This window comes from Chaetodon trifascialis, chromosome 23, assembly GCF_039877785.1.
Source record: "Chaetodon trifascialis isolate fChaTrf1 chromosome 23, fChaTrf1.hap1, whole genome shotgun sequence".
In the NCBI taxonomy this organism is placed as follows: domain Eukaryota; kingdom Metazoa; phylum Chordata; class Actinopteri; order Chaetodontiformes; family Chaetodontidae; genus Chaetodon; species Chaetodon trifascialis.
In genome coordinates this window covers 12,115,661-12,128,423 of record NC_092078.1, presented here as the reverse complement: position 1 = coordinate 12,128,423, position 12,763 = coordinate 12,115,661, and the positions used below count along the sequence as shown (strand labels likewise).

Below are 12,763 nucleotides of genomic sequence, written 5' to 3'. Positions count from 1 at the left end.
TCCTTACTGATGCCCATAGCGTGACTCTGGAAACCCAGGCCAGGTTTCAGCCATATTTGATATATATTCCTTCAGTTGATTGAAATGAAGTTCAGATGATTGGCTGATGACTAATCAGGTAATATAGAAAAGTACTGTATTATAGTTTTATATTGATTTAAATATGGTGGCACAACTCATACACTGTCCAGTCCCTTAACATCTCATCATTCTCCACCAACTCATTCTCTGCTTTTAGTGGATTAACATTTCCACTTTTTCACTTTTCTGTCACTTTTGCAGCCATCCTCACTCCCACATATTTAGTTCATTTTCACCATGATCTCCTTTTCTGTGCCCTTATAATCTCTGATAATCCTTTTGTTGCTCTTCATCTCCAGTTGTCATTATGTTGACATTTTAAACCTCACTACTTCTTCACATATTTCTTTTGCACTCTCCTCTCTCTCTCTTTCTCTCTCTCTCTCTCTCTCTCTCTCATGCTGTGATGTTGTCATTGCCTTGGTTTTACCTCATCTAATTTCTCTTTTCTATGTTTTCCAGAGTTTTGTGTTCAAGGCATCGCTTTTCTTTACACTTGTTGTGCTTTCTTGCCTCTTATTTCGCCGTCCACCCCCTCTCTGCCGCCTCCTCTTTCATTCTACGGCCATCCACTGATCTCTCTGTCCTTTCTCTTGTCTTCTCTTCTGGGGGTGTTTCATGAGAAGGACAGCTAATATATCCCCCCAAAAAAGGTACAAACAATGAGCCACAATGGTGTGTGCAGAGGTAGATAGACTTTTGGCCAGTGCTTGCTCTCTGCATTCAGAAATCTGTCAACTAACAGCTCTGTTTAAAGCTCCTCCTAACACGACTACTGACTCTGTGTTGATGTTGTTTTAATCGTTTTCCACGCAACAGTTACACTAACGTGCTTCAGCCAAGGCCAAATCTGACACAGGAACAAGACATTTTCAAAGATCTGCGTATTTGCTGCACACATTAAAAGAAGCTGCTGCATCAAACCTGCAGAGAAGCATATTTTTAAGTAATGGTGTATTCAACCGAGGATGAGAGGAAGAGTCTTAAACTAGACGTCAGGCTGTCAGCTCTTTCCTTTCCCCAGCCTTTCACCACATATCAGCTCCATTTCCATCCTTCGCGCTCATGCATTTTCCAAGCCGGCTCCCTTGAGCCTTGAAACTGTTATTCTGTGCAACGGTCCCCTTAAACAAAGTTTTGTTTTCCAGTCCAGGAAAAGCCCTGTTTGAGTCTCCGCAACCAAAACACGGCATAGGAAAAATTCATATAGAGTGCGCTCATCGAACGCGCTGAAAAGACGTGTTTGGACAAGGACGAGGCCGTTAACACATGATGTAACAGGGTTTAAAATGTTCATGCACTACCTGGGGAGAAAAGAATGTGGCAGTTAAAGGGACTTCAATACAGAGAGGCAGCATGAATGCACTGAATTACTCAGTTGTTGTGATGTGTGGATGGATTCAAACGTATGATCTGAACTTTGGGCTTCAATAACAACATCGTGTTTGCATTGTGTTTATCTTGGTAAAACTAATAGTCCAAAAGGCTCACTCCATCTAGTTCCTCAAGAATAAATCCATTTAGAGACTGAAACAAAACACAGGCGGTGTCTAGACTGCACTTCCACAGCACATGGTATGCATGGCTCACAGTTTGCGTGACACTATCTGACCTCTGACCCCTCCAGGTGCCACAGCTTCTGCCCGCAAGGAGGTCATCCGCAACAAGATCCGTGCCATTGGCAAGATGGCCAGGGTATTTTCTGTGCTCAGGTAAGCAAACATGCAAAGCCTCCCTGCTGCTGTGTATGTTCTAACATTGTCTGCGGTGCTACCTTCAGTACTCCTCCGTCACATGAGATGGAAGTGGCTATTTAAAGCTGCACTACTCAATATTTTTAGGCAAACAAGTCAAATGTAGTGACAGACCTGGCTCACACATTTACCACAGCAACAACATCAGCATAAACCGGGATATTGAAATTGGCTACTATAGTCTGTAATGATAGATTATCATACGTTTGATGATGATAGCAGAGACAACAGAGCAGAATTTATCTCATTATAGTGACTTCAGCCAGTTCTCTTTCAAAGCAGAGCAGGGACAAAGAGTTCAGCCCGTCATTAAAGATGCCCACATGCCACTTTTATCCGACTGACAGCTGAAGAGAGCCTCTCAGCGGTGCAGCTTGTTACGGGTAGGGTGACGAGGGCCCAGAAGAGATGATTCATTTTAGGAGACGTGTCCCTGGGGTGTGCGTCAAGCACCTCAACAAGTGATGGAAAGGCCCTGTCCGCTGTGACCTTTCTCTTCAGCTGCTGTGCAAACACTTGATGTTCTGTATCTTCCACAGCGATGGAGGAGTGTGTTCTGGCGGGCTGTGTTAATGCCTTGTCACCAAAGGTGTTTGACCGAGGCAAGCAATCTCAAACCCTTAAAACGGTGTTAGAGTGTCTAAAACGCTTGCTTCTGATTGTTTTGACAACAACAGTAAGCTTCAGGGATTTAATTCCTACTAAATAATGTGTGTGTCTCCGTTTCAGAGAGGAGAGTGAGAGCGTGCTGACGCTGAAGGGACTGACCCCAACAGGCATGCTACCAAGCGGAGTGCTGTCCGGCGGCAAAGAAAAGCTGCAGAATGGTAAGACTGTCACCAAGTACCCCGAGACCCCCAGCTTTGGCCCCCAGACCGGATCCCCACACACGCACAAATTCCCCTTACGCAGCGATACCCTGAATAAAGTGCTAGCTCAGTGTTTAGGGGACACTGCATACTCAGACCCCTTCCCTTTTCCCTCCGTGATGCTCCTGGAATTTCAAATTGCTTCTCCACAGTAACACTGTAAGCGTAGTTAAATGGCAGCATCAGTCAGTATCCTTTCTGTACTGCATGTTGAAGTACTACTAAGCAATAACAGCTGCTCTATGGTGCTTTCTTTCACTATATGAAGTTCTCTGTTGTAGTTTTTCCCGGATAACGCACTGTGAAATATGAAGTAATGTTTCCTACACACAGTCCTCTCTTTCCAAACAATGCCAGATACGTTCAGCAGATTTTCTTTGCCCCCTTGTCTTCTCTAATGTGTCTCCCTCCTGATGTCTTGCATTGATTCCCTGTCTTCCCGTCCCCGTCTCTTTCTGTATTCCACTGGTTTTATCTCAAATATTACCTGTATCTTTTTCTTTCTCCTTTCTCCCTAGAAACTGCAGGTATAATCGGTTGTGCAAGTATTCTGTTGTGTTTTGTTTCTTTCTTTTTTCGTTATTGTGAGACAAGTTTAGAGTGCAGTTCACCCTCTTATGTTGAATTCCAAACACTCCCTAAATGAGTTTTGACAAGCTGCTGCAGCGGGGAAATAGAGGCTTTTTGGCAACGCCTTTACAAACACTTCAAATTAACTTGGACTCCTGACAGAAATGGTCACTTTATTGTCCATTTGAGTGCTACTTGCGGATCTCAGCAGTGCTCCGTCAGGACAGAGACGGGACTCTCTGTGATTCAAAGGATGAATTGGAATTGACACAACCAACCGTGAATGAAAGGGGGATAGTTGCTGTCTGCCTTTTCATTCACAAAATAAAGCAGAAATCCAGACAACTTCCCTCTCCTCTCACAGGTTCTCACGCAACATCAGCTAGCACTTTCATCAAGCTGTAGTTTTCACGTTAAAAAGCAAAATCTCTTATTCTTTCTAAGAATACGTGCGTCTTTACTGGCAAGTGTATTTAAGTTTGAGCATTTTACATCGTGTTTAAGAGCAGGGTGTATTCTAGATCACACTAGAAGTCATGTAGAGTCAAAAAGTCAGCAAACGTGTCGATATTGTCTGTTACACAGCGATATATAAGCCTAAAGTTTGCTAATGTTAGCCACTAGAAGCTGCTGGTCATACCAGACAAAGAAAGGCTGAAGCTGCAAAACGCCAAAGTTTCTGGATTTGAGCAAGAGTGTGTGATATTTCTCATGAATTCAACTTTTCATTTCTGCCTTTAAGAATGTGTTATTTTCTTATTTCAAAATTTACATAGTTTCACTTTAAAGGATAGCACCCACACAGTTTCAGCTTTAACGTGAAATTTGCAAATCGTGTGACAGTCCAGCTGCATGCAGTGCACAATGGAATAACATCTGGACAAAGAAAAGGGGGTGCTTTTACATTCTTTTAACAGTCAGGGGGGCATTAAGTCACAAGTAAAGAACTTTAAAAGCAATAAAATGAGTTAGCAGACACAAATACCATCTACTGTATTCAGCTTTTAGCCCAGCATTAGCTGTATTTTTGGATTATTTTTGGGTTTGAATCCACTAGAATTGTGTTTCTGCTGATGGCCTGCACGTAAACGGTGGTCCTCAGGATGATCCTTGAACATGGAAGTTAAAGAGCACTTGTGTGGAAGCAGCTGACCCTAAAGAGAACCCCAGTGAAGGCAGAGTGATGTTCAGAGATTCCTGTTGCAACATTGGTAGAATCACATTGCTCCCCTCCTTCAGGCAGACCACAGTGTGCTTCTACTGTAATGTTGACTCCATCAGCCATTCTGTTTACAGTCTGTTGCTCTCGTGCCTTTCTGTAAGTTTTTTCTTATCCTCATGACAGTGTGTTCTGTAGCCTTCAGCGCTGTGTAGCCGTCACTTTGCCGTCACCTTCTGCCTCATCCCTGTCTTTGTGTAAAGCTGATTTACACAGTTGTACTGTATGTTAATTTATGATCTCTGGATGACTGTAAAAAGAAATTGGTAAGTGGTTAATGTCCCAAAGGTTTATTTCCTCCCTCTCACACTTCACAAAAATAAGCCAGCACTTTTGATATGTCATATCAAAAGCTGCTAATCCTGCAGTTCCAGATGCTGCTTCATGTTGCACACGGCGGTAACTCTGCTCCATGTGTCTACATCGATTTTACATTAACAATTAAGCCATAAAACCCGCAGTCACACACGCACCTCCAACTTTTACCCGTTCTCCATCCTCTCCCTCCTCCATGTACGCTCTTATTTGCCTAATCGTTAAGAACTAATATATTTCCAGCTTTGTCGTCTTGTATTTGCTGTCAGTGTGCAGTATTCGTTTGTTTCTCTACCATCGATTCCTCCAAGTTACCTCAAAGACGCGGTCCTCTCCGCGAGGTCGTTCGCTGCCACAAACATGCGTCACCTTCCCTTTACAGATCTGGAACTCATCAAAAAGCTAAGGCTCATCCCTCTCCTCTTCCTCCTCCTCCTCCTCCTCCTCCTCCTCCTCCTCCTCCTCCTCTCCCCACTTTGCTAACATCCTTGTGTCCTTTGTCATAAAATGTGGAGATGACGTTAACCTTTGTTGTCGGCATTGGCTGCCTTTGCTGCTCATTGACTTGTTCCTGGGACAAAATGAACTCCTCTGCTCACTTCTCTCATTCGTTTTGCAACCCCCCTCTTCTTCTCTTCAGCTACTATTGAAGCTATTGAGGCTGACGAAGGTAAATGGGTCTGGCTGCCCTCTTCTGTTGCTTTTCATGGCAATAGACAGGGGGCTCCGCTGGGTTTTCATCCATCTCGCTGGTGCTTGAATAGAGTGTGTTGGGTGTTTGGGCTAACAAAATGTGGCATAGTATTAACAGAGACAAAGACGTAAGTAATTGGGAAATCCTGTGGTCACACGTTTTAAAGGGGAACGGATTTCATAGCACAGATTTCAAAATCACAGATCAGACTGTGATTTTGAGTGAGCGCAAAGCAAATGCGTCTGCACGATATTCTAAGATAGCAAAAAAAATGAAACCCCCACCTGTATTTTAACTAGACTAGCTCAAACAGCTGAAAATAATAATGCCATTTTATGTGGTTAATATGACTGTTTATGCATTTTCGTGGGTAATTATCAGACGAACCAGGTTCAGGATTGAGATTCCACTTGAGGAAATGCACATTCACACTCACACGCTGTGGGAGGTGTAAATATATGACCGTCATCAGGTCATCTGGCAGCTGTGCTGAGCTTTTGCCAGATACCAGAGCCGCCGGCTGGACCAGCACGATGCATCCTGCAGAGCAGAGCTCGACCACTAAACTGGCCTGAGCTATGTGCTGTTTTACAGAAATGCCTGAATGTGTTTGAGGTCATTTAGAGGAGAGTGTCGGACCGTGTTGTCCTGTAGAATGCAGACAAAGAAGAAATCATCTTAGAATAAGTCACAGTGCTCAACAGTACGGTCCTAAAGGTTACACACATCATCATTTCACTGAGGCTTCGTAATGTACCCCCTGCTCTGCCCTCACACAACACAGTGAAGTCTTGCTATGAAAGCTCACGACGGTATTTCCCCTTTGAAACGACTGAAGCAGTTGTGCATTGTTGTTGCTGTTGCATTAATATAATAATACTCCAGTTTTCTGTAGAGTTGAATCTGAATTAGCGGAGACAAACGCTCCACAGGAGGCTTTGAAATTGGATTCTCCCTAAAAGCATTTTTAGTGACTTCGCCTTTGGCGCAAGAACAACCTCAACTGCGAGCTAAATAGTAGTTTGCCAGCTGCTATTTACGTTGGAATTGTCCAGTATTTCCTCTCTAGCCCCATAGAGGACAGTCCATTGTAGTGTCGAGACACTTCTCCGCTTCTCTCTCCATGTGGATCCTCTGTGGCCCTGCTGTGTCGTGTTCTTTCCTGTGAGCTGCTAATAACCTGTGTCTGACCTGTGCTATGCAGCAACACAACTACGCTACCCATCACGCCCCTCTCCACGCTCCCCAAATTGTCCTCTAAAAAAATGATCCCCCCACTCATTCTAGTTAAAGGGTCATCTTCTTTGCAATCATAGTATTTATCACCATCAAGACCCCCGGCCTTTATGAAAGGTGGAAGTAACAAAACTTTAAGCTTCTCGTAGTTAAAAATGGGCTGAAATGAAACTCGATCAAGCTGAATATTGGAATAAGGACGCTGCGGCGTGAAGGTCCCATTGAAGTGAATGAAACAGCGTTGATCAGCCTGGTTTTATTCATTTCGCTGGTGTTTTTTTCTTCCACTTCCATTATTCAGTTCACTTGAATTTGATCTGGTTTTTCTTGAACCTCAGTCTAACTCCTACTGTGACCTCCACCCCTCATAACCTCCAGTGATCCCTTAATTGCTGCATGCTCCAAGCAGACTTAACAAGTCGTTAGCACCCCAAGTACCTCTGTAGTGTCTTTGTACGTGAGCTCAGTCTCAGCGTGGTTCTATTTTGTGGAAGTGAATGTCTCAGTGGGCTCCACTCTAGTGTTTGTTTCTTTTCCTCGCTCCCTCGTTCTTTTTTTGTCTCTTCGATCATTCTCCTTCCTCCCTTTTTGTCATTTTTTAAGTCTGTGACGTGCAGGGGCGATCTGGATGTTTGGGGTCCTCAGGTGTTTTGGAATGTGCCTTATTGTTAGCCAAATTTTAAACACATGCTGTTACACTGTGCAAGCAGTTTTTAAGGTTTACAAAATAGCAGTACAAGATGGCCATGATGGTCCGCTAAGAAGTCTGTTTTCCAGCTACTGATTAAATCATGGATTGATGGCACAGTGAAAACCTGTCGACCCTGATGCCAGGAGACCCCTCTATAGACCTAGAAGCATTTTTAATCCTTTTGTCTGTGCAGTTCTATTATTTTGCAACTTCTGATAAATGTGTTGTCATTTCATGAAAATGAATTATATCCTTTTTATAGTAACCGTTCATCTGTCATTGAACCGCTAAACGTTCAATATGTAAATAATGCTGCGCAACACTTGCTGTTGTGATTAGAAACAGAACGTTTAAACAGCTGTACCAGCGGTCGAAGAGGTAGCTAAGCTGATTCCTGTTGCATCATACGTAGAGTTTTTATGTTCAGGTGAAGGAATAGGTTGACAGTTTGGGAAATATGCTTATTGACTTGCTTGTATAGATTAAGATGAGAAGATTGATGTCACCTCATGTAAGCAGCTCGTTAGCTTAGCTAAGCTAACATCAGCAAAGTGGTAAAAAGACGTCTATCTAGCGCAACTTGTTATTTTTACATTTTGGCTTTTGTTGAAATTAAAGCAACGCACTGTAACATGTTAATTAGTGAGCTTCAGAGGTGCTCGTAGGCTTATTATGTTACCTTCAGACGGAGTCATGTTAGCCGCCTCCTCGTTCCCAGCGTTGAAGCGAACTGATCTTTTCATCCGCCCCTGTGTAAGAAAGAAACATGTGAAACTATTCCTTTAAAGCCAGGTCGTCAGGGATCAACATCACGCAGTTATCGTTAGCGTTAACGGCCCCCTCGCTTACTCATTCTTCATGGATGACTTGCAGCTGAATTAGCCAGCAGCTCCTCAGATGCGGTCTTCATGATGTCGTTTTCTCAGTAAAACAGGTTTTGTTTTTTTTTCTTGTAACAATCCAATGAACCAAGACCAAACCAAAGATAAGCCAAATCTGGTGACGTGTGGGTGAATGTGAGCAAGTGTGACCCCTCCCCCTCATTCTTTTAATCATTGAACCTCTCCCCTCTAAAATCGCTCCTGATTTCTCCCTTTTTTCCCCTTTTTTCTTGCATCTCAACAGCCATCAAAGGCTTCTCACCCCAACACAAGATCACCAGCTTCGAGGAGGCGAAGGGGCTGGACCGCATCAACGAGAGGATGCCGCCACGGCGAGACGCCTTGCCCTCCGACGCCAGCCTCAACTCCCTCAACAAGGCCCTGTCCTCGGAGACCAACGGCACAGACGCCAAGGGAAGCACCAGCAGTGGCGGCAACATCCAGTGAAGGCCAGCAGCAGGCGCCACCTTGGCCGACGGGGCTGCCCCGCCCTCAGCCTCATCACGGCCCGCCACCACAGAAAAGGGGCAAAGGGTGACAGAGTGGAAAGGAGGGGGAGTGTTAAGAGAGTGTAGGGGGGAGGCATCTCACTTGCTAGTCTGGATATGCCTTCAAAATATTAGCTCATAGTCAAATCTGCTAAGTTATTGCCGGTTCACATTTCTGAACAGTCGGGCCTTCATTGTGCTTGATTCTCCACCACACCGCAGTATGTCAGAGAGAGGGTTGGGGGGGGGGGTTAGAGAGAGATCTTAATGGTGATTTATTTTCTTTTTTCCTTGAAAGAACCCTTGCTCATTTACACCGAAATGGAAAAGTCGTGTAACTTCTTACTAACTATTGTACGTTTACAAAAATACAGCACTAAAGGACAGAACATGAGATGATGTTTTTAACATATAAGGGTGTACAAACTAAATAAGGACTATTTATTGATAACTTTTTTTTTGCTACTCTTATAAAATAGCTCTGAAATTAATTAGGCAGTCTTAAAAAGAATGTTGCAATGTTGTCGAAATGCCAAATAATGGAACGTTTTATGGTTTTGTACATATTATGCTTACCTCAGGTTCTTTTGGTGTGTGCTTTGACCTGATTTTTCTGTATAATGGCTAAATAACTCGGTAATGAATACCTATTTTCTTGAGTTTCATAACTGGAATTTACATATACCTATCTATCATTTGCAAATATGTTTATTTTTTGTCTCTTTCGGAAGGGGAGGGGGGGTAGATTTATTGTGGCTTGCTGGAATTGAGTGTTCATTTTTCTCTTTTTAAGTATTGCGAACAAAGTAAAAATAGAGAACCTATATTGTGTAAAAAAAAAGAATACAATAAACTTAAAGTGTCTGCCTATGCATGTTTTATAAAAATCAAACAAAGGAAATAGAAAATCTGAATACCTTGGCTGTGGAGGCCCGTTTTGAAATATATTGCGCTTTAGTGAACATATACTGGATATACCTGCATACTTTCAATTAACACCATGATGCTCTATGCCTTCAACTTCTTTTGTAATTGAAGCATTTAATTATCTAAGATGGATGAGAAATCATATTTTTAACCTGCGCTTGTAAGTGCACACAGTCCAATTAAGCATGTTTGACGATTCTTGTGAGGTGTGTGGTTACATGTGTAACTCAAAAATGCATGATTAGCTGTTTGTGTCATATAACAGGTAAATCGGTTTTTGTTCTGTTTTGTAAATGTGCCACAGAAAGTGTAATTTGATTATTATTACTATTATTATTTGGAACTCTGCTTTGTATATCAGTTACAGGTTTGATACTGCTCAATACTTTAAGATGAAACAAAAAAAAAATACTTTGATCTTTTTTAAGAACTGCTTAAGTGCCCAAGTAATTCACTACACGACATGAAGCCTTGCTTTTGTAATTTAACTTCAAAACTGTTGGCAGATGAGGCATGCACTTGCAACTATGAAAAGTATTTTATATAACTGTTCAATAAAAATGTGCATGAATTTCAACTTGACATGAACCCGCTTCTCCTGTATGTGTGTGCGTGTATGCGTGACTCAGGATGTCCTACGGTCCTCCACCAATGAATATGCAGCCATGTAAAATAAAATCAAATGCACAACGCACATATTCCTTCGGCCGTTTTTTGCATTGCGAGGGAACAAAGCGGCGTTCTAGAGCGACGTGACGGTCTGTGTTTTCCAGCAAATTACAGGAAGCGCACTCGCCGTCACCCGTGATTCAAACCAACAGGGAAATCAAAGATGTTAACAATAGAGACACAATATTTCATTCACACCTCAGAGGTGAAGAGGTCAAAACAGACAGGCGAGAGCTTGAAGAGGCCTTCCTTCACTACATGCTGCGCCGCTGTGTGCTCAGGCTCTGTGCGTTAGTCACACTGTTTTGCTCTGCTGTGTACAGACTCAACCGGGTTTTGGCATTGACTTGGCCACATTATTATAAAAGGGAAATTGCTCCTTGGCAATTCTGCAACAAAGGTGTTTCCTCTTGGTCAACCTCAGTGACTTCTTTGATTAAACTGTGAAGACGAAGCCAAGATTGTGCAAGCATACCTGTGTCAATAAGAGACAGAGATCTGCAGGATTCCTCCGGTTCACGAAGAAGAAATGAGAGGTTAAAGTGGAGAGGACTTAATGTTTTTATAGGTTTTTCTCATTTCATTTGATCGGATTCACTCTAAGGTCAATTAACTTTGAGATCACTTTCTTACTCATTTGCATATTTTGTTGGTTTCTTTTCTGAAAGAGCCATAGCCTCCCAAAAAATATTTAAAAAATCCAACCTAGCTGTCCACATTGATTAAATCCTCCTCTATACACGAAGTGTGCAGTTTACCTAAGCAGCCCACATTTTCTTGTCCTGTTTCTGAGGTGTATTTCTTTTGGTCTCTTCAGTCAAAATCAAACACAATGCTCAAATGAAAGGAAGTAAACTCTGACATCCTGTTTTGTTTTTGGGAGGGCCAAAAAAGCAGGAGCTTGATTTTTGTGGCCTCGGAGGGATAATATGGAGACTGAGTGTGGTGTCTGAGGGGATGAAATCAACAGTGAAATCAGCTAATGTTCAGCAGCAGAGACCCTCCTCTCAGCCTCATGTCCGCCGTCACTTACTTCAGGAGCTGTGTGGCGTCTCACGACAACATGTTTTGGGGTTTTTTTTAGGAAAAACATCTTGATTCATAAGTAGAAACTAGCTTCAGTAGCCTCCACAGTGTGCACGGTGCCCCATCTGAGGCCGTCTCCATGCTTTCTGGAGGCATTGTTTCATAAACAATGAAGAATAGTAAAACATCACGGATGCTGTTTGAGCTGCTCCCCGTGGGCTCTCAAGACTTTGTCATCTTTTCCAGTCAGGATTTAACAAAACAAGCTTCAGTGTTGTGATAATTTTGTAATGCGTGCATGTGACCGCGTGCATGGATCTGAAACGCGTTGCATGTGATGAGCAGTTCCTGTTTTTCTGTGGATGAGTGATATTCAAGTGATCACATATCAAATTGTTTTTGCGCCATCTATGTAGGTGGGTGAGTCCCATTCTACTCCCAACTGGTCAAGCGGTGTCAGAGCAGGAAAAAAAAAATAAGTGATGGGAGTTGACAATGCATTCATACACCGAACTGAGAGTGCTGCGAAACACACATAGGTTTGCACCCTCACGCTGGTCTCCACAGCCACCCACTTTACGTCAGGAAGGGAAGCCAGTGTATTTCCTCCCCGTCTTTATCTAAAGGAAGTGCCAAAATAAGCATCAGCAGCGGAGCAACCGAGCTCGGACACCTTCTCCACTGGCCACTCAGTTGGAGTCTGAGGAAGAAGTCAGAAGAGTTCACGGCTGCAGAATCAACATGAAGACCGTCAGGGTTCTGGTCCTCCACCTGCTTCTATCTGTCCATGTCTTCACACCAGGTGAGGGAAACCATTCAACTGTTTTTGACTGACATGAATGCTGTTAGATGTGAAATCAGAGCTGAGGGCCCTCAAACGTCTTCTTCAGTTCTGCTTTATTAAGATCAGTTTATTTCATCTCTGTTTCTGAGGATTGAGAAAAATGGGATCCTTTTTCTACTTGTGTAACCAAATTTACGCTAATATCATTACATGGCAAACATTTCTAACTCAACTTTATAAGACAAAAAAATTGTATTATTGTGAGAAAATGCATCTTTTTTTTATGATGTTCTGATGGATCGGGTCATGTTTTTCCTCATGTGATTTAGTTTTGTTTTGGTATGTGCAAAGATAAAGATCGCAGTGTTGTTCAAAAGACACTCACACTTTGAACGTAACCTCAGAGACATCCACTCAAAGAGTGTATTTCCGTTAATTCAGGCTGAGATAAGCTCTGTGTGTGCGTGTGTGTCTCTGTATGCGTGCGTCACTGCATCTAAGTATGATGTGCAGGCCTTCACTTGTCCCCTGCTTTCATTGCATTTAATTCTTTTTTTTT

At 42.8% G+C, this 12,763-nt stretch overlaps 1 protein-coding gene across 2 annotated transcripts in view; it reads left to right on the top strand.

Moving 5' to 3' along the window:
• LOC139351095 (protein phosphatase 3 catalytic subunit alpha) overlaps window positions 1-10,307 on the top strand; it is a 62,901-nt gene extending 52,594 nt beyond the window's left edge. Inside the window, exons 11-14 of one of the 2 annotated variants that reach the window (XM_070992773.1) lie at window positions 1,709-1,793; window positions 2,565-2,662; window positions 5,449-5,478; window positions 8,555-10,307. In XM_070992773.1, the coding sequence (XP_070848874.1) occupies window positions 1,709-1,793; window positions 2,565-2,662; window positions 5,449-5,478; window positions 8,555-8,757 (416 nt within the window). In that variant the 3' untranslated portion in view covers window positions 8,758-10,307. The remainder of the gene's footprint in view (window positions 1-1,708; window positions 1,794-2,564; window positions 2,663-5,448; window positions 5,479-8,554) is intronic. The other variant, XM_070992774.1, reaches the window with a different exon arrangement.
• Window positions 10,308-12,763: the final 2,456 nt, after the last annotated feature.